Genomic DNA, 19,344 nt, shown 5'->3' on the forward strand with positions numbered 1-19,344 from the left:
GTAAGTCATTCAGCCTGTCCTGTGCCCAGCGGTTCCTGGGAGCTTGCTGGCACATAGGGCCTGACACGGGGCATAGGTGTGGTGGTGGTGCAAGAACTGGCAGAACCTGCCCGGTGCAGAGCCCGGGCGTGCAGTGACGGCAGCCAGCAGGCGTGCTGGAGCCTGTGGGGAGGGAGTGGAGCATGCGAGGAGAGCGTGCTAGGCTGCCATAGCCTCCTGCCCTCCTACTGCTTCCTGCCTGGCTCAGTAGACACTCGGCAGGCTTGTTGCCTTCTCCAGCCCAAGAGAGGCCAGGAGCCTGGGCAGCACCATGCTCTGCTCTGACTTTCAGCAGCAAAGCCTGCGATTGTTTCCTGCCAGCCCAGAGGAGTGATACTCATTTGAGCCCTGAGGAAGGTGGGGCAGGGCATCGGGAGGTGGGTCCCCCACTGCTGGCAAGGTTGCTCCCTTCACCTGGGGTCTCCCCTTGGACAGGTGGTTCTGGATTGTGCCCACGGTTGAGGCAGCACGTGTCGCATGTCAGAGGGCAGGCGCGCTCCCAGCTCTTGGGTTTCGGGGACCAGGTGCCAGGCAGGGGCTCCCGGGGAGGAAGCGGACTAGGAGATAAGCTGGGCTTTCTCCTGTGCTCCTGGCAGCTGTCGGTGCCTCTTCCCCTAGCGTGTGCTGGGCCGTCTGTTCCCCTGGGACCCGTGCTGTGAGCCCAGCGTGCGGGCGGGCTTACAAGGCCTGGGAATGCAGCTATGGAGGGTGCGGGGGCCGGAGGGGGGTGGTTTCCTGCTCGGCAGCAGGGGAGAAACTGGGGGAAGCAGCTGAGCCAGGCTTTGGTGCACTGAAGAGCACAGACCACAGCTGCCTGGGGGTTTCTCCTGGAATTCATGGTTTGCAGCTGGGCCCAGCACGGGGCTGAGCGCCCTTTAAAACTGCCCGGGAGGGAGGCGTGAGAACGGGCAGCCCCGGCTGGTCGCACACGCACGCCAGGGAAGGAGTGAGCAGCTGTAAGGCCTGGCCTAATGGACAGGCCCAACCAAGGCCCCGGGAAGCTGCTGGCCATCTGCAGCAGGGAGCAGGCCCCCCACAGAGCCCCATGGAGGCAGCAGAAGATTGCTGCTGAGCTGCAGGTGTTCAGGCTGGCACTCGGCTCTCATCTACCCAGGCCTTTGCCAGTGCAAATGATCCCTTGTGGGATGACATGCAAGCTTGGAGCCCCTCTAGCTGCAGGAGCCCTGCCGTGGCCAACAGGCCTTTGCTGCAGATGTATCGGGCACCGATCTGCCAGGGACTCTGCAGCCCTGCAGCAGGGAGGAGCCTTGTGCCCATCACCAGAGCAGTTGAACTCACTGCCTCTTCCCTTGCTCTTGGCTTGCTGTTGCTGGCTGAAAACAGAGCCCCTGGCCCTCTGGTCTCTCCTGGTACCAAAGGTGACCTGCAGCCAGCAATGCATTAGGGAGAGATCCTCTCCCCTGGGTGGCACATGGCAAGGGCTGATTCAGCTCTGAGCAGCTAGCAGGGATCGCTGGGGGCTCAGGGCATGGAGGATTGTGTGTTGGGAGGAACATCGGTCTCTAAGATCATCCCCTTGTGGGATGAGATCTGTGCAGATGCCAACACGGCTGTGGTGAATGGGACCTCGGGGCCACACTGCTGTCTCATCCCCTCCTGGGCTCTCTTGCAGAGAAGGACTACAGCAGCCTGTGCGAGAAGCAGCCCATCGGCAGACTGCTTTTCCGTCAGTTCTGCGAGACCCGGCCTGAGCTGCTGCGCTGCATCCGCTTCCTCGACATTGTGGTAAGTAAGGATGCTCTCACTGCCTGTGCAGGGACTGGGTCGCTTGGGTTATGGCAGGAATCCCCAGGGGTAGGCAGGGGGCTGGCAAGGCAGGAAGGGGGTATGCATTAGCTTGGCATCAATGGGGGAGCTGGATTTGCTTCAGGACCAGGTGGGATGCCCTGACTGACAGCAGTTGCTAACTTTAGGCTGGGGCAGCATTCAAAGTCCTGCACTAATATTAGCCAGTCTGTACGTCCCCCAGGGGACTGGGAGGGAAGGGAAGGGGGAGTGTGAGTTGGGAGGATGCAGCACAGGCCGCAGTGCCAGGCAAATCTCTAGGCAGGGTTTATGCTGCTTTCCGGGTGGAGCTGGGAGGTCTCAGACACATGCAGTGGGACAGTCCCTTTGCTGTAGCTCCTTGCTGGACTGGCCTCCTGGAAGGTCCTGGGGCACCTGAGCAGTGACACAGCCCCAAGGGCTTCACAGCAGGGTATAGGGAGCTCTCCATGCCTTGCTCTGGGGCTAGGAGGCTAAAGGAGGACCTTTGGGGCTGGCCCCAGGAATTCTGCACCAAGGCCACGTGTGCTCAGGTCTGTCGGGGCTGTTTGCGTGCTGGCAGCTGGGCACGGCCTGCAACTAGGGCTTTGGGCAAGACAGCTGCCTCTCGACTCTGGAGGAAGAATCGGAACTGCTCATTTGCTATTAAAATCCAAGGGGAAGCTTTGCAAATATTAGCCTAGCAAGAGGTGCCGACTTTGGACTGCTGGGCTCGTCCATGGGAGAGAGCAGGTCGCTTGCCACCTGCCTCCCCCTGCTGCTGGCTTCTTAGGGGGCTGTGGTGGAGAGGCAGCTCCTTAGGCATGGGAGGGAATGAAACAGCTAAAGCCTGGCCTTAGTGCTCGTGGTGGGGGTGCGGGTGGGGTGGGCCGGAGAGCCCGTTTCCCGGCCCTCTCGAAGGCAACGGTGCAAAAATTCCATCCAGATGACGTGGAGCGTAAAGTCAGCCCTTGTGAAATAATATCCGCGTGTTTTCCAGAGGGCTTTCTCCCTCCTCCCAGTGTTTCCTGGGGCTGGATGGCTCCGGCAGCACTAGGCTTTGCTCCCGGTCATGCCAGAGGCTTAGGGCTTCTTTTCAGTAGCTCACTTGAAATCCTGCCCCCAAATCCACGTGCATCTGCTGCGAGGTGGCTGCGATGCCCGGAGGCAGTTGCAGATGCTGCTGACCAGAAAGCGTAAGCCTCGTGAAGTGGTCTGTGTTTCCCATTAACCAATCGTTTATGTAACGGTGCAGCCGTTGGGTCCTCCGGGTCGAGAGGAGCGTTCTGGACCTTGCTGCTGTGGGCTGGGGAGGCTGCGCGTGTGCTGCCGGCAACTGTGGCCCATCTACCAACATGTTCAGCTTCTAGTTTTAGCCTGGTCTTGGCTCGTCAGAGTGGCAGCGAGCAAGCTGGTCATGCAGAGGCTTAATGGGAAACACATGCCTGGGAAGCAGTCCCTGGGTTGTGCCAGGCAGCTTGAGCTTGTGGAAGATTCTTCACAACAAGACTTTTTTGGCCACTTAAGTAACTAAAGCTCCCTAGCCAAGGTGGGTCTGGGCTTGGTGGGGTCTGGCAAGTGCCAGAAGCCAAAGAGCTGGTCTGTACCATCTCGCCCTCTGGAAACCCTCTGCCTTCAGCTAGTAAAGGCCGGCAAGAAGCTCCTTCTCACTTCCCTCCTGAGCAGATCGGGCATGTCTGGGTGGGAGCCCATCCCACCTGCACTCTAAGGTTTGTGTGGGCTCCTTTGCTTTTTGCCCTTTGGGATCTTGCAAACAGTTGTCCAGCATCTGGTTCCGCTCCCTGGGGGATCGGTCCCCTTTCCGATGCACGGAGACGTGAATAGAGAATTTTCGCTTGAAATCCTGGGGAAGTTTTCCCCCTGTTGCACCCAGCTGCCATTTCAGTCTCTCTCATCCCCCGTGGCACAGGGTCTGGACTGCTGCAGGGGGAGCCTCTCCTCCTTCACACTGTGCCTGTGGTGAAAATTAGCGGGGTGCTGCTAATGGCAGTCCCTGCGTTCAGAAGTTGCAGGGCTGAAAGCAGAGCAGGCTGTGCAGCAAACACGGCTGTGTACCGTGGCGGTGTTAGAAGAGGATGCGTGGACATGAAAAAATGACTGTGAACAAGTGTGAAAGCTGCAGGTTCCTGTCGTAATGGTCTGGGATAAGGCCTGAGCCCTTTGGCCCGGCTCTGTGCATTTGCTTGCTGAAGCCGGTGAGAGTGAGCCGTGCTGCAGTCCCCAACCTTTGGTCACTTCTGTCTTGCGTACACAGCAAACCCCCCCTGTGCTGATGCAGCTGGTGGCTTGTTGCCCTCTGGGCGCTCATGTGTTGACTCATGCCTTGGTTTGAGCAGCCAGCAAGGGAGATGCCTGGCTTGAGCCCGAGGAGAGGCAGGGAGAGCCCCTGGCAGCCCAGCAAGGGTCACTGTGGGTCACTCTGACTCGGATGCGCTGCAGTAAACTGGGGAAGTGTCGTCACACACATTGGCTGCCCCCCGTGCCAACAACCCCATCCATTCTCTGCTGTTCAGTCCCTGCTCTGACTTTGGGCTTGCTCCAGCTACGCTTGGGAGCTGGGCGCGTTGGCCAGGAGAGGCGGCATCTGTACCCTCAAGATACTGGCTTTGCCTGGCCCTGTCTCATCAGGGGTGATGGCTATGCTGTGCCAGGTGGCTCTCAGCCCAGTGTGCTCTCTGGGAGGTGGGCAAGTGGCATGGAGCACAGAGCTGTGCAAACACCCCACTTCCCTGGGCTCTCCGGTGTCTGTGCCAGAGACACCCCTGTCCTGGTGAGCATGGGGATGTTGTGCCAGCCAGCTCCTGAACAGGGGCAGGGGCAGGAGCCTAGGGTCTAATTGCACTTGGAGGTGACCCTGACTGGCCCTGGCAGCTGGGTACAGGGTGTCCTGAGCTCTGCATCCCATCACCCCCCTCCTCCAGCTCCCCAAAACACTGGGCCCCAGAGGGCAGCCTGCCCAGCCACGCTCCAGCATGCAGGGCTGGTGCAGGGAGGTTCCTGTCCTCCCAGGGGACAGTGGACATTCCAGCCAGCTGAGAGGCCACTGGACGATGGCCATGAGAAACAGTGAAGGGTAGCACAGATGTCACCGAGCCCTGAGAACGAGGGCAGCCTGAGAGCTCCTCGCCACTGGGCTGGCAGAGGTGGTCACTACAGCACCTGCTCCCTGCTGTGCCTTTCACTGCTGCCTGCCATCAGGGCCTGGGCACTATGCTGGCTTCATGCCCACCTCCACTGTGTCACCCTGTGCCAGGCAAATTAGCCCCTTGCCTACAGCTGAGCCTTGCTCCTGGGTCACTCGTGTTTCTCAGTTTCCTGGTGCCCAGCCATGGTCCAAACCACCAGTGTGGGTTGGACTTGCATAGTGGCAGAGCTCAGCTCTCCGGGGAGCATTGACTGGGCTCTGTCCAGGGGAGGTGGGAATAAGGGAGGAAAGCAGAGAGGGAAGTGCGAGGGGTCTGAGGAGGCGGGAGCAGAGCGGGACTGGGAGGGCAGGCATGGGTGTCCAGGACTGTCCTGCAGGCCACATCCCAAAAGAGGATCCCATTGTGCTAGGCACTGTACAGAGAGACAGTCCTGAGGGCTGCAGTCCAGAGATGAGGGAGAAAGGCAGGCACATCTGGTGGTCTCTGCCCTCCTTGTCCCATGCGTGCATGGGGTGGGCAGAGACCCATGGTAAATGAGGCCGCCCTGCCGGGGTCGGTGTTGACGTCCTCTCTGTGTCCCGCCCAGACTGACTATGAGCTGTTCCCAGATGAGAAACGCAAAGAGATGGGCGAGGAGGTCATCCGCCAGTTCTTCAGCACAGAGGTGAGCCGCTGTTGGGGGGGCAGCCCAGAGGCCGGCACTCGGCAAGGGGAGGGTGCCCCTTGCTGGCAGCATGGCAGAGGTGCAGGTTTGCATCCCAGGGCACTGCTGCTTGCACCGGACTGAGTGCATGGAGCCCTGCACCCAGGACTGGGCTGGGGGCTTGCAGTGGAGGAACCTAGCATGCGGACAGAGTAGCTGCGGAGGTGGCCCAGACCTGCCAGCCCTCATGCCTGCGGCACTGTCCTCTACCCCTGCAGTCTCCAGACTACCTGCCGGAAATCAGCCAGACCCACATCAGCCAGTGCTTGGAGAATCTGCAGAAGAGCCCCTGCAAAGACCTCTTTAGCAGCTGTGTGCAGTGAGTACCAGCCCCTGCTGCCTTCCCCACTGCTCTGCCTTTGTGGAGGGGGCCTGCATGCCCTCCTGTAGCCTGCCCGTGAGGGTGGAGGGGGTGCTGGGAGAGCAGTGTTAATAGCCTCTTCTTCCCCCAGGCCCTTGCATGAGTACCTGAGTCGAGGCCCATTTACTGACTACCTGGGCAGCATGTACTTTGACCGGTTCCTGCAGTGGAAGTACCTGGAAAGGTGAGCAAGCTGGCAGCCTCTACCCTGCCTCCCTCCTGGGGCTGAGCTCAGGCGGGGCTGACTTGAGCTCTGTACTTCTGTTGCTGCAGGCAGTCAGTCACCAAGGACACTTTCCGGCAGTACCGCATCCTCGGCAAAGGGGGCTTTGGAGAGGTAGGGGTGTGCTTCTGGAGGGGTGTCAGGGCTGTGCCGGGCACTCTAAAGTGTCAGGGCTGCAGTGTCCGGAGTCCTGCAACTGAGCGATGGGCACAAGGGCAGGGCTGCTGGTCCTGCAGGCCAGGCATGGGGCAGGGTCCCTGCTGTAAAGTGCTGGCGTTGGGGCTGCCCGTGGTGGTGCAAACAAAAAATGAGCGGCTTGATTTTGTGGCCTGGGTACAGAGCGGTGTCAAGCAAACTGGAGCAGCTTGTTCAGTCCCTCTGCTTCTGGCCTGGCCTTCCCACAGGGCCTGGGGGAAGCCCGTTCCCACTGTCCCCTCTGACTCAGCCTAGCTCCAGGCACCAGGAGAGAACTTGGCCTCCAGGCTGTGGTCGTGTCTGTGGCCCTGCTCCCCAGCAGGGGGATGAGCTGCTCTGAAGCAGGGTCTCAGGCCATGTGGTGTCCGCACCCCCAGGTGTGTGCCTGCCAGGTGCGGGCTACGGGGAAGATGTATGCCTGCAAGAAGCTGGAGAAGAAGCGGATCAAGAAGCGGAAGGGGGAAGCCATGGCCCTGAATGAGAAGCAGATCCTGGAGAAGGTCAATAGCCGGTTTGTGGTGAGTGTTGGACCCCGAGCTGTGACTGCCTGTCACTGCTGCTCCCAGCCCCCATGGTCTTGGGCCCAGAGGTGGGGTCCTGTGCAGGAGCCTTTATCCCAAATCTCCACTGGGCACTAGCAGGTCATAAACCCCCTGGTGTTCCTGCATGGGCAGTGGGTGGCTAGAACTGGGCTCCCCAGTGCTCTGTGGCTGCTGCTAGTGTGGGAGCAGGGAGCTGGCAGTGGCACTGCAGGGCCGGCCCTGATCCCTCTAGGGTGGGGGGCTCCTGCAGGTGAGCCTGGCTTATGCCTATGAGACGAAGGACGCGCTGTGCCTGGTGCTGACCATAATGAACGGTGGCGATCTCAAGTTCCACATCTACAACATGGGCAACCCCGGTTTCGATGATGAGCGCGTCATCTTCTACGCTGCCGAGATCTGCTGTGGCCTCCAGCACCTGCACCAGGAGGGCATTGTGTACCGGTGAGTGGGGTGGGGGCCTCCACAAACCAGCCCGAGCAGGGGTGATGCTTCCTCTGATCCTGGTGAGGGGCAGGGGAGATGGGATCGTGCCCTGCCAGGACCCTCTTGGGAGGGGGAGGGGACCTGGAAGTCGCTCCTCTGGGAGAGCTGCTGGCAGGCTGCATGATAGGGGTCTGCCTGGCTTGGGGCTGCAGCCTGTGGCTACCAAGCAGCTGTGTGCATGGAGATGTCTAGCCTCTGGCTCGGCGGGAAGGAGCTGGGAGGCCACGGATGCTCTAGACCTCAGGCCCACGTGTCTTTATCTACCAATGCTGCCCCAACAGGCCTAGGCTGCTGCAGGTGCCCTGCACTGAGCCACATTGTCTCTCCCTTTGCAGGGACTTGAAACCAGAGAACATCCTGCTGGATGACGATGGTGAGTGGGGGGCACCGACCCGAGCTTGGAGGCCAGTGGGGTGTGAGCCCCAGATCCTGGCACTGTGGTAGCTAGTGACACGTACCCTCCTACCCTGATGCATCCCCCTCGCCCTGGAGGAGCTGCGATGAGTGTGTCTGGCAGGGGCTCAGCAGAGCATGTGCTGTCAGGGATGCAGGGCATGGGCAGCTTGAAGACCTATGCCAAGTGGTTTCCATATCGCAGGCCCTCTGCAGTGCAAGGGAAAGCTGCTGGGTACTGGGGCTGACTGGCCTGTGGGATTTAGGCCCCTAGTGCAGGAGGATGGTCTGGATTCCTGTGGGGGCTATGGGACAAGTAGGGACAGCTTCCAGGACAGCCAGTGAGCCAGGCCCTGTCTGCTCTGTCCTGGGAGGCCCTGCCTTTCTGGTCCCTGGTGCTGCTCAGTGCTGTACTTCTACCCCGGGCACAGCCACATTTGGTGCTGATGGGTGTCTGTGCCCCCTTGGAGTAGAGAGGCTGTTTCCTTGTCCCCATCTCTGGCATCCCCCTGCTCCTGGCTATGGCGGCCCCCCTTGTATCCTCCCAGCGGGCCACATGCTGAATGGAGGCACATGTGCTGAGACCCCAGACAGGGCAGGAGCTTGGTGTGAGGCCAGGCCAGACATCTTCCCGCTGAGCTCTGATTATCCTCCCCTGTCCTGCTGCAGGTCACATCAGGATCTCAGATCTGGGGCTGGCCATTAAGATCCCAGAGGGCGAGACAATCCGGGGCCGGGTTGGGACCGTCGGCTACATGGGTGAGTGCTGGGGTGGGTGAAGAGGGGAGGTGGGATCTGCAGCACTGGGCCAGGGGCTGGCATCTGGGGGGAAGCGGCTTTGATGTCCGGGTTGTATTGGGCTGGTGGCAGCCCGGACCAGGAACTGGCTCCGAGTCGGTACCTGGTTTTTAATAGGGTGCACCTGGGGGCTCCCCCACTGTGCTCCCTGCAGCCCCAGAGGTGATCAACAATGAGCGGTATACCTTCAGCCCTGACTGGTGGGGGCTGGGCTGCCTGGTCTTCGAGATGATTGAGGGGCAGTCACCCTTCCGGGCCCGCAAGGAGCGAGTGAAGCGGGAGGAAGTGGAGAAGCGGGTGCGGGAGGAGCAGGAGCTCTACTCGGACAAGTTCAGCGAGGACACCAAGGCCATCTGCAAAGCGGTGAGTGCCCAGCCAGACCCCAGCACCTGGTGGCACACAGCGGGGGAGCCCTGCCCGGCTGGCCCCTGCCAGCAGTGCCTTGGCCGTCGGGCAGGGCTGGGCACACAGAGCAGCGAGGAGCCACAGGGATGTTGTGCTACATGCCAGGAATGACCACCTCTGGGGCTCCATGGGGCCAAGGGGTGTCCAGCCATGCAGCACTGCAGGGCCCAGGGCTCCTGCATTACTGCTGCTGCTCACTGGGATGCAAACAGTGCTGTTACCCTTTTGGGTGGAGACAGGAGGGGAAGGATCCTAGCTGGGGCAGCGTGGGGAGAGGGAACAGAGCTGGGGTCCTGCCGGTGGGAGCGGTGGGAAGCAAGGGCTGCATCTGCATGTGTTTGTGCAGCACCTGGCCCTTGGGGCCCATTGCGTTGGAGCCTTCACAACCACCAGCAGGCCCCCTGCTGACCCCCTGCCAGTGCTGGGGCTGCCTGTGGGGCACAAGGCAGCTGGGGAAGCCCCTGCCTGCTCTTTGCAGCTTGTGCCGCTGAGCTTCCTGTTGGCCTCTCCCCTGGGTGACTGTGCTTTCTTGGTCCGTCTCCCCAGCTCCTGGCCAAGGACCCCAAGCAGCGGCTGGGCTGCGGGGAGAGCGGGGCAGCTGAGGTCAAGCAGCACCCCTTCTTCAGGACCATCAACTTCAAGCGCCTGGAGGCTGGGGTCATGAAGCCGTCATTCGTGCCAGACGTAAGGCTGGGCCATGGCAGGACAAAGATTGTGGGGCTGCTCTGGCCATGCTGGCTGCAGGGCAGGGGCTTGGGTGGGCTGCCCTTGGCCAGGGTCTAAAGGACTGGGGCTGGAGCTGAGCTGTGGGCTAAGCTGTATCTTGGTTTGCCGCAGCCCCGGGCTGTGTACTGCAAAGACGTGCTGGACATTGAGCAGTTCTCAACTGTCAAGGGTGTCAACCTGGACCAGACGGACAATGACTTCTACGCCAAGTTTGCCACTGGCAGTGTCTCCATCCCTTGGCAGAATGAGGTACCGGGCTGTGCGCACCCTGCCAGGCCCCTCCAGCATTGGGCTGCTTCATCCTGGCCATGATGTGGGCACTGATGGGGAGGGCAACTCTGCCTGGGCCCCTGCTCCTGCGGGCTGCTCAGTGGGGCTGGGTTTGAGCCTAGCAGACTGCCATCGGGGGGTAACAGTCCGCTGATGACCTGCACTGTCTGCGCCCACAACGGAGCAGCAGGAGACTCGCAGCAGCCTGCATCCTGGCCAGTGCAATGCCTCAGCAGGGTCTGCAGTGACTCCTCCCCATGCCTGTCTGGAAGCCAAACAGGATATCAAGGCAGCTCCAGCCAGAGTTCAGGTGGACCTTGATGCCAGCATCTGCTCAGCTTGCCTGGGGACACAGATGGTGGGATGCAGCATGGGGCCAATGCTGCTCTGTGCCCAGGGAGGCAGCCAGCTTGGCTCCTGTGCACCTGGCCTCTGGGTTCTTGGTGGAGGTGGGGGTACCCACATGCAAGGCTCTTCCCACTGCATCGGGCCAGCTGGCACCTTCACCCTGACCTGTCAGGGGCCAGAGCCCCACTGCCGAGGTGCCAGGTCCCAGTGCTCCTGTTCGGTCTGGTCCTGGGGCCTGCACTAAACATTGCCTCCATCTTCTCCCCCAGATGATTGAAACCGAGTGCTTCAAGGACCTGAATGTATTTGGACCAAACGGGATGCGCTCCCCAGACCTGGACTGGAAGCAGCTTCCTGAGCCCCCCAAGCGCAGCTTGTTGCAGCGGCTCTTCCGGCGACATGTAAGGCCTGCTCTGTCCCACCTGCCTCGTGCTTCCCCTCCGTCTGCCTCAGTCTTTGCCTAGACTGGGTCTGGGTCCAGTGGGCCACCCTCGGGTGCATTGCCCAGCTGAGTGCCAGGGGGAGGCTGCCTGTTGGCTCTGTGGTTACTGTAGGACAGTGCAGACCCTGATCCAAGTCCTGCTACATGGTGGGCTCTTCTTGCCTCCCGTGCCGCCCAGCCGTCACCTTTCCAGAGGCCCAGGGTGTGTGGGATGGAGCTGGGGCTGTTGGAAGCTCCCGAGCTCTGCCCATGCCCTGCGGCCTGGCTAGGCTGAGCTGCCCTCCTGTGTGGGGCTAGAGTAGCTGGGCCTCGGGGCTGGCTAACTCTCTGTCTGTCTGTCTCTCCCTTGCAGCCGGCCGACTATGCCCTCAGCACCAACGCACACTCCAACCTCCCGGCAGGCATGAACTCTCACTCCACCACAGCCAACTCTGCCTGCCAAGGCCAGTCCACGGCACAGGCACCTTCCTGACCCCAGCCCTGCCGCGGAGAACCTGCTCCTTGGGAGCCCCAGCCCGGACACCTCCCGTGGAGCCTCCATCCTTGCCTTCTCAGGGTTACCATGGATGTGAAGCAGAGGCTGCTGGAGCCGTGCCAGGGATGCGGAGGTGGTTGGGCCACCTACGTGCCCGGTAGGACTGGGTTGCTCACAGAGGCTGTGTCGGGAGGGCATTTGGACTTCTGGGCTGGAGCCCTCTTCGTGCATGACATCTGGGACCAGGAGCCAGGCCTGCCCTTGGCACCTCGTCTTGCTTGCCTTGTCTGGGGGCATCATGGCCAGGCCAGCCCGGCTGTGCTCTGGACTACCCTGTGCTCCGGTACAGCGCGGCTCCAAGGGTCTGTGCTGCTCAAGGGGATTCCTCAGCCCCCTGTTCCTGCTATACCCAGGGACCTAGCAGCTGGGTGCTGGGCCTGCAAGATGCCCCCTTGTCTACTTGTCTAGCCCAAAGGGTCAAGCTGGGATCCAGTCAGCTCCTCCAGTGCAGTCAGGCTGTGGGAATGGCCACCAGGGTGGGGGAGGCGTGAAACGAGATGCTGCTTGCCTGGCAGTGGAGCAGCGATCTGTGTTGCCGCAGGTTTTGCTGCTGGTACTTGGGCCTGGGCATGGGATGAGGGGTCCAGTGGGCTTGGACTTGGGCCTGATTTGAGCCCCATTGCCGGCAGGGAATGGAAGGGGTGCGAGTCTGCGTGTTGCCCTCATGCTGCTGGGGAGCTGTGCACATTACCTTATTGCTGGCTGTTCATGTGACCTCTGGGACACGGGGAGCCTCGGCCTGGGTTCAAGCATATGTTGGATTTTTATCTCTGGTCTCCAAGTAGCAGCGAGTGCAGCCTTGGAGTGGTAGGCAGACCAAGACGGGTGCCCTGCTCCACATGCCCTGGCCTCGTGCTGAGGATTTGGCCAGGGCTGAGCAGATCAGGCGCTGGCATGCGACTCGCTGCTAGCAGCAGGGGCTCAGTCGGATCTGGGGCGGCACAGACTCCTCGGCACTTTGGCACAACAGTGGGCAGCTCCCCACTGCACGGCTGAACTGGAGCCGAAACACGGTGTGTCCCGAGTGGCAGCGGCTGGCGTCCTGATGCTGTCAAGCTGGGCAGGCAAAGGAGCCCCAGGTTGGCGTGGTGCTAGCAACATCACCAGCTGCTGTGGCATGGTCCCAGCCAGATCAGTAGTACAGCCCTGCCTTGACTCAGGTCTGTGAGAGCCTGTCGCAGGAGGCCAAAAACTGCCTTCCCACCCTGGCAGGAGGAGAAACAGAGCAGGGGCTGGGATGGGCTCCCTGCTTGGCAGGCTGGTGCAGCTGTCCTGGGCTTGCTTTGGGGCTCTGGAGCTCACGGCAGCTGGCTAGGGAGATGGCTCTGGGCGCAGCAGCACGTCTAGTGGCGTGAAAGCCCCTGTAGGTATCACATGCCAGTCCCTGCAGTGAGTAGCCTTGCAGGGCATCAGCCTGAGGGAGGTTGTCTCCCTGCAGTGTGCAACATTGAAGTGAATTGCCTCTCTCAGGTATTTCAGCGAGCTAAATGCAGCTTGCCTGAGTTGGACACTTCTGGGGCAGGGAAGAACTTGGTTGGGGGGGGCAGCGTATTGCATGGTCCACACTGCCTGCCCTGTTTTCAGAGGAAGAGAGCACAGAGGGATTTTATTGGGTTCTAGCTGGCCGGATGCTCTCGGCTGAAAACGGTGGTGCAAGAGCTCAGAAGAGCATAGGGGACTCATGCCCATCTTGGCTGCTTTGACTATCTCCACCCCTACATTTAAAACTCCCTCTACGCTCGTGTCACCGATGGCAGCTAGAATACAAAGTGGGTTTCAAGAAATGGATTGTGCGTTGTGGTTCCTTTTTTACATTCCTCTCCCTGGGGAAGGTGGAGTCCAGCTGGCGGGTTGGGCTCATCTCACTGACTTCAACCTGGCTGCCATGACTCCAGGAGCCGGGGGAAAAACAGACAAGCTGTTTGTATTGATGTTTTCCTATCGATGGGGGGGTGGGAAAGGTTTGCACCATGAGAGAGGGTTGATTTGGCAGAGAAGTCTGGGGCCTCAACAACTTGGCAGACTCAACCTCCGTATAAACGAACAAGAGAGGATGGTTTCTGCTGCGATGCCTGTTACCTGTGAGCCTCGCAAACCAGTCCTGAAATAATCACTGCCTGGCTTGGGGAGTTGGTGGCTTGTTTATTTGTCTTTCTTCCCCCTAGTGCAGATTTAAATAAAATAGATTTTTTAGTTATATATATAAAAAATCTATTTTGGGCTTGTTTTGGCCTGAGAACATGCCTGAAATAGGTTTGATTTTTATTTATTTTTATTTTTTTTGCCCCACTCCCCTTCCTGCTCCATTGGATAAGAGAGGAAAAAGGCTTCAGGTCCTGTTTTAGACTTGTGTGCGTGCGAGAGAAATTGTGTACGTGTGGTAAAGACTGAGAACTGCCCTCGGAAAGATGCTCCACGACCCCCTGGCTTCCCTGGGAGAGACAGCATGCCACGTGGACCAGGCTTGTTTCTGTGCAAGCAAGGGGCATGATACCAGATTCTCCAGCACAGGGCTTGAGGGGGGCAAGACCAATTCCTGTTTGCCAAAGGCATCTTGATTTGTGTGTGTGCCTTTCCCTCTGCATCAAATGCCATTGGTTGGTTTCTCTTTGATTTTCACACTGTAGCTCCCCAGGGCCAGTGCACTCGGTTTACGTGCTGTTTAGTTTTGTACATTTGTAAACATTTGTAAATATTTGTATGTTGACTGCCTGGATGTACATTTTTAAGCTAAAAGCTGCCAACCAAGCCATGTGGTGACTCTACGCATGATGTGTTGGGGATCTTTTGATGCGGAACTTAAAAACAGCCGAGAAACAAGGGGTATGTGGCTGTCCCTCAGTCCCCATCGAGGGAAAAGCACTTTCTGTGTCCACCGTGACCACTGTAGTGGGCTTGGTATGCCTTTCCCATTTGTAATGTACTTACAGCACTCTATTCCAGCGTGCTTTTCTTTTCCTTTTTCCCATTGTGTAAACCACTGAAATGTCATGCATGGCTTCTCTATCCCTTCTACCCTCCACCCCTTCCTTCTCTCTCTCATCCGTTGTTTTTTTTCCCTGCTCCCCTTTTTTGGGTTGTGCCTTTCTGGTGCCTCCAAGTGGTTTAGGTTTACGTGTACATGCACGCATGCAACCCCTCCCTGGACTCGAGCCTACAACCTACCAGGTTGTCAGAGCCCCGCAGTGGGGCTGGGGGGAGGCCCAAGCACCTCTGCAGCCTGCGAGTGCTGCCTGTGCAGGGCTGGTTGCAGAACCAGAGCCTTTCCCTGCAGCACTGGGACAAGTCTGGCATCAACCAGTCCGGCTGCCGGCCTAACGGACTGACAGCCCTGAGACCCAGAGCCGTCTTCGTACAGTGGTCACGATGCTGAGCCTGCAGCGAGCGCTCCTGGGCTCTGAGGGGTGGGCGCTGTCACTGCTGTGTCACCAGCACGGGGGAGAGGAGGTTGCCAAAGGCGCAGAGGGGAGATGGTGACAGAGCTGGAGCAGGACTCGTCGGCCCTGCTGCCCCTCCAGGAGCTGCGGTTGCTGAGCTGGTGCTGCCGCACAGGGATCTGGGCTCTGCGCCTCACCTTCGTGTGTGTCCTCGTGGCCCAGCAGCACCTAGAGGGGATGGCTGAGTGGCTGAGATGGTGAGTCTGCGGGGAACAAGGTCAGCGCTGCAAGCTGGGACTGCCACCAAGTGCATCTGCAGTGAAAGCATCTCCCACCCTCCACCCTGGAGGTAAAGCAGGGTTTATCACCACCACCCTTTTTGCTCTCCTCTTGGTCTTTAAACCAGGTCCCAGCCTGCGGAGTGACAAGGCCCATGCTGGCCGCTAGATGGCCCTCAGCACAAGCTGGATGCTTGGGAGCTCGGCTCCTGGTGCTGGTTCCCATGCTGAGCTCTGGCTAAACCTGAGTACAGGCCCCCACCAACTGGCCAGTGCTGGGAGCAGCTGCAGCTTGGTGTGGGAAGGGATGCAGGACTGCTGGGCATCATTAGGGGCAGGGTGAATGGGGCCCCGAATTTACCCTGAAGATGGGATGAGCCCTCCTGGTGTGCCTTGCTTGCAGGGTGAGCATAAGCACTTGGCCCCAAGGTGCCTGCAGCTCCAGCCTCACTAGGACCCTGAAAATGAGGGGGGGCCAGGCTGGGTGTGGGGCCAGGCCCTGTGACCCTCCTGCTCTGTTCACATGCTGGTCATTAGCTTTGCGTGGGCTTCATGCAAAGCCATTTGTCCGGGGCTGGCTTCATGCTGCTCAAGACAGGGACCCTGGGGCCTGCGCAGGTGCAGCTCGGGGCAGTCCTGCACTTGGCAGCCTCCCACAGGGCCCCTTCTCCCTGGTAAGTGCCCAGCATAGCCCTTGTGGCAGTGCCATGGCACTTGCCCCACTGTTGGGCAGACCAGGCAAGGGCCAAGGACACTGAGGAGCATGTGCTTTTGCCCCCAGCCCTCACACATCTGCCCACAGCAGGATCTGTTGCTAAAGATGCCCCGTGCCCATGGGGCCAGGTGGAGCTGGGGTCTAGCATAGGCAGCACTGTTTGCTGTCCTCTTTCTGCTGCCTTTTGTGGGGCCTGCTCCCCCTGCCACGTCCCCAGCAGCTGTGAATAGTATTGTGGAGCCCTTCGTCAAGGCTGCTCTCAACGACGGGCCCTTTGCCCTCTGCAGCTGGCAGCCACGGGCCCTGACATACAAGGCGAGCTGGCAGGACAGAGGCAGCGCAGCAGTGCGCTTCAAAAAGGCCCCATCTCTAAGGTCCTGCACCAGCGAGCCGGCAGCTGCCAGCAATCGGCACAGCTGGCCCTGCGCCCCAGACGGACGGATGGATGGATGGCGCTGGGCTGCGAGGAGATGAAGCCTCCAGCCCCAGCAGGCAGGGCTCCCCGCATGCCTGCCTGCAGCCATGCCCCAACTGTGGGGGAGCGCGCGTGCCCTGCACGAGGCAGCCGCAGCAGGGTGGGAGCCCTTCCTGCAGAGTTAGGTCAGTGTGCCCCAAGGGCGTTTAGTGATCGGGGCTGGCCATGCCCCCACCTGCTGCCAGGTGTGCATGTCGGGGGAGGTTGCATGGGTCTGCTCTGGACAGCTGGAGGTGATGCATGTTTATTAGCCATGTCAGTGGTGCCCAGCAGCCCTGGGGGAGGTTGCGGCCCTGACAGGGTAGATGCAGAGGACAGCCCTGTCCTGGGGGGCTCAGTCTGAATGGGCCAGGCAGCACCCCTGCCAAGCGTGCCCCAGCCAGGTGGGAGGTCTGTGCAAAGTCTGTTCTGGCCCCAGCTCTCCCATGCCTCAGTGCTGAGCCCAGCCCCAAGCTGTCCATCCCACAGGCTGTTGCTGCCTGGGGCGTTGCCAGGAGGTCCTGTCCCAGCTGTGGAGCTTCCCCCTCGCATTTGGGAGGTGGCTGCTCCCCCGATGTGGTGCAGAGAGCTCCCTGGGGCCTTGCCAGCCTAGCAGAAGCAGGGTACCCTGTGTCTTAGCCCCATGCTTCTCCCTTCCTGCTTCCAGCCTCTGCACACGCTTCGCTGGTCTGCCCCATGAAGGCCCAGCTCTGGGAAATCCTCTTTATGGAGCAAGTCTACAGCCATGTGCTTTATCTCCAGCTGGTGCCGACCATCCTGGCTTCGCCGGCAGCTGAGTTTTCCTGGCTCATCAGCCATGGAGCTGGGCTCCGCTGGCATCTGAGCTTGGAGGGCACTGAGCTAAGTGCTGCTCCAGCAGGACCCACTCCTGGAGCCCTTGGTGTCAGCCCCAGCTGGCGCATGGGTGCCGGAGAGCGGGGACGGGTGGAAGCTGGCAAGCTCACTCTGCTCGCAGGCCCTGGGGGTGGCAAAGCCATCAGGCGGGCAGGCCTGGCCCTGGAACTGGAAGCAGATGGTGTAGAGGAAGGCTGACAGGTGCAGCAGGCACACGCAGCAGAAGATGGCCACCACTGCGATGGTGTGGGGCTCCCACAGGGATGGATCCGGGGCAGGGGTCCCAGGCGGCCCTGCTGCCTTCTCAGGAGGCTTGAGGCCACTCCTCAGCCTCTCTGTGAGGTTCATTTTCACCCTGGTGTTCCCTAGGGCTCCTGAGGGCTCTGCATTAGCACTGTGGTATTGCAGGCAGCAACGATGAGCCTTGTCTCTGGCACCTGCAGAGGGAAGGAGGCTTGTGAGGCCAGAGCAGCTCCTGGCTCCCTCCAAGTCTCTGGACCCACTCCTGAAGTGGCCAAGCGTGTCTGATGGGGTGGGACTGGGCTAGGAAGAGCAAGCCCAGCCCTTATGCTCTCAGCATCTCTCCAAATGCTGTTAAAACCCCTAGGGAGGAGGTGTCTAACCATGCACAGGACTTGGATCCTACAGGCTCTAGGGTGAAAGGGTGCTTTGGGCTGGTGCATGACAGGGCAGGCTGCTTGGGTTGCTCTAGACAGCCCTCCGAAGCCCTCTCTGTGAGAAGGAGGTATCTGCCCCTGCCCTGGCCTGGCAGCTGTTGCATGCACAGGACGCCAACTTAAATCCCCTCCTAGGACCACAGGCAAAGCAAATACCCACCTCCCCTCCCTGCCTGCCAGCCAGGCTGCGCATGCCTGTCCTGATAAACCCGCAAGCTGCAGCTGCAACCCTTGCGTCCCCATGCAAACCGCGGGAGTGCATGTTACATCTTGCAGCAGGCTCAGCCCTGGACCCTGCAGAACCAGGCCCTGGGCCAGGCACCATCCCTCTCCCCCTTGCAGTACTCAGCTCCTGGCCAGAGGTACCTTGTGCCCAGGCTCCATTGCTTCCCACGTCCACGTCTCCAGCGTATGGCAGCTGCGGGCAGAAGCAGGGACGATGGTCTTTGTACCTGTTGCTCTGGAAACTGCACGAGCCCTGGGCACTTGGAGCGAGCCTGAGCCAGTCTGGCTTATCTGGCCTGGCAGCACCTCCCTGAGGCCACGAGCCTGGCTCTTTCCGTGGGTCCCCAGCTGCTCTCTGGCTCTCAGCTTTGCTTCGGCTTCCTGCAGCAGAGCCTCTGCTGCACAGATGAGCGCTGCCGGCAGCGATGCCTGTCCACCAATTCCCGAGGTGCTCTTCGGCTAGTGAGGAAGGGGGAAAGGCACCTCCCTCCTTTCACGGCTGCACAGGGAACAGGAGGCATTGCCTGGCTAGGATACAAACAGCTGTCCCTGCCATGAGCCAGCCTCCAGCATCAGGGCGACCCTGGTAGCTCTTTCCCTGGAGACCCCAACTCTGAAAATAAAGCTGTCGCCCCGAGGCAGGCTTCTGGCTAAATGCTGCACCATCAGGGCAGCGAGTGACTTGTCTTGGGCGCCTGCCCTGGCACGTGGCAAGCCAGGCTGCTCCTCTGGAGACCTTGGCGTGGGCAGACCTGTCCTGCAGCAAGGTGGGGAGGGATGGACCTGCAAGCAGTGCACTGGGCCTCAAAAGGTGCCCACATCCCTGCCAGAACCAGAGCGGAAACCCTTCTCGTTGCTGCTGCAAGCTCCTGCTCTTGCTTATGGGCTCCCGGGGGCACTTAATGTCAGGGCTGCTCCAGGAGGCTTGTCAGATGAGTCCTGTGCGGGAGCCGGGCTCCCTGGAAAGATCCTGTTGGACCTGGAGATGGGCTTGGGCCTGGGGAAGTGATGACGCGCATTGGAGATCTGTCACCGCCGCTGTCCTGTGCAGTGGGCGTGTGTGGCTGGCATCTTAGTTGCGGCCTCCATGCCACGTGTGGGCTCAGAGCAGGTCCCTATGGGCTGCTCTTGGCTTCCCTTGTAACTGCACCCTCTCCGAGTCCATCGTGGGCAATGGGGCTCTCTGGCCTGCAGCGTGAAGTGGGGTGGGTCAGGGCACACGTGGCTTTTTTGTGGGAGTAATTCTGGCAAGTTTTTGAGGGTTTCTCCTGGAGCTTCGGCATCATCTCGATTTGGGAAACGGGCATTGGGTGGCTGCTTTGAGAGGCCTGGGGCCAGCCCTGCTTGTCGGCTCTGTCTGGAGCAGGGC

General features: G+C 60.3%; 1 protein-coding gene across 2 annotated transcripts in view; it reads left to right on the top strand.

The window, feature by feature from the left end:
* Positions 1–14,159, top strand: part of LOC149862283 (G protein-coupled receptor kinase 5-like) — a 38,892-nt gene extending 24,733 nt beyond the window's left edge. For both annotated transcript variants that reach the window (XM_090051202.1, XM_090051201.1), the window contains exons 3-16: positions 1,673–1,785; positions 5,557–5,634; positions 5,892–5,992; positions 6,126–6,218; positions 6,308–6,371; positions 6,830–6,970; positions 7,245–7,435; positions 7,813–7,850; positions 8,540–8,629; positions 8,823–9,031; positions 9,620–9,757; positions 9,911–10,048; positions 10,687–10,818; positions 11,212–14,159. In XM_090051202.1, coding sequence (XP_089907328.1) covers positions 1,673–1,785; positions 5,557–5,634; positions 5,892–5,992; positions 6,126–6,218; positions 6,308–6,371; positions 6,830–6,970; positions 7,245–7,435; positions 7,813–7,850; positions 8,540–8,629; positions 8,823–9,031; positions 9,620–9,757; positions 9,911–10,048; positions 10,687–10,818; positions 11,212–11,331 — 1,646 coding nt within the window. In that variant the 3' untranslated portion in view covers positions 11,332–14,159. The remainder of the gene's footprint in view (positions 1–1,672; positions 1,786–5,556; positions 5,635–5,891; positions 5,993–6,125; positions 6,219–6,307; positions 6,372–6,829; positions 6,971–7,244; positions 7,436–7,812; positions 7,851–8,539; positions 8,630–8,822; positions 9,032–9,619; positions 9,758–9,910; positions 10,049–10,686; positions 10,819–11,211) is intronic.
* Positions 14,160–19,344: the final 5,185 nt, after the last annotated feature.

Source organism: Crocodylus siamensis, chromosome 6 (genome assembly GCF_052110815.1).
Source record: "Crocodylus siamensis isolate JL-2025a chromosome 6, ASM5211081v1, whole genome shotgun sequence".
Lineage (NCBI taxonomy): Eukaryota > Metazoa > Chordata > Crocodylia > Crocodylidae > Crocodylus > Crocodylus siamensis.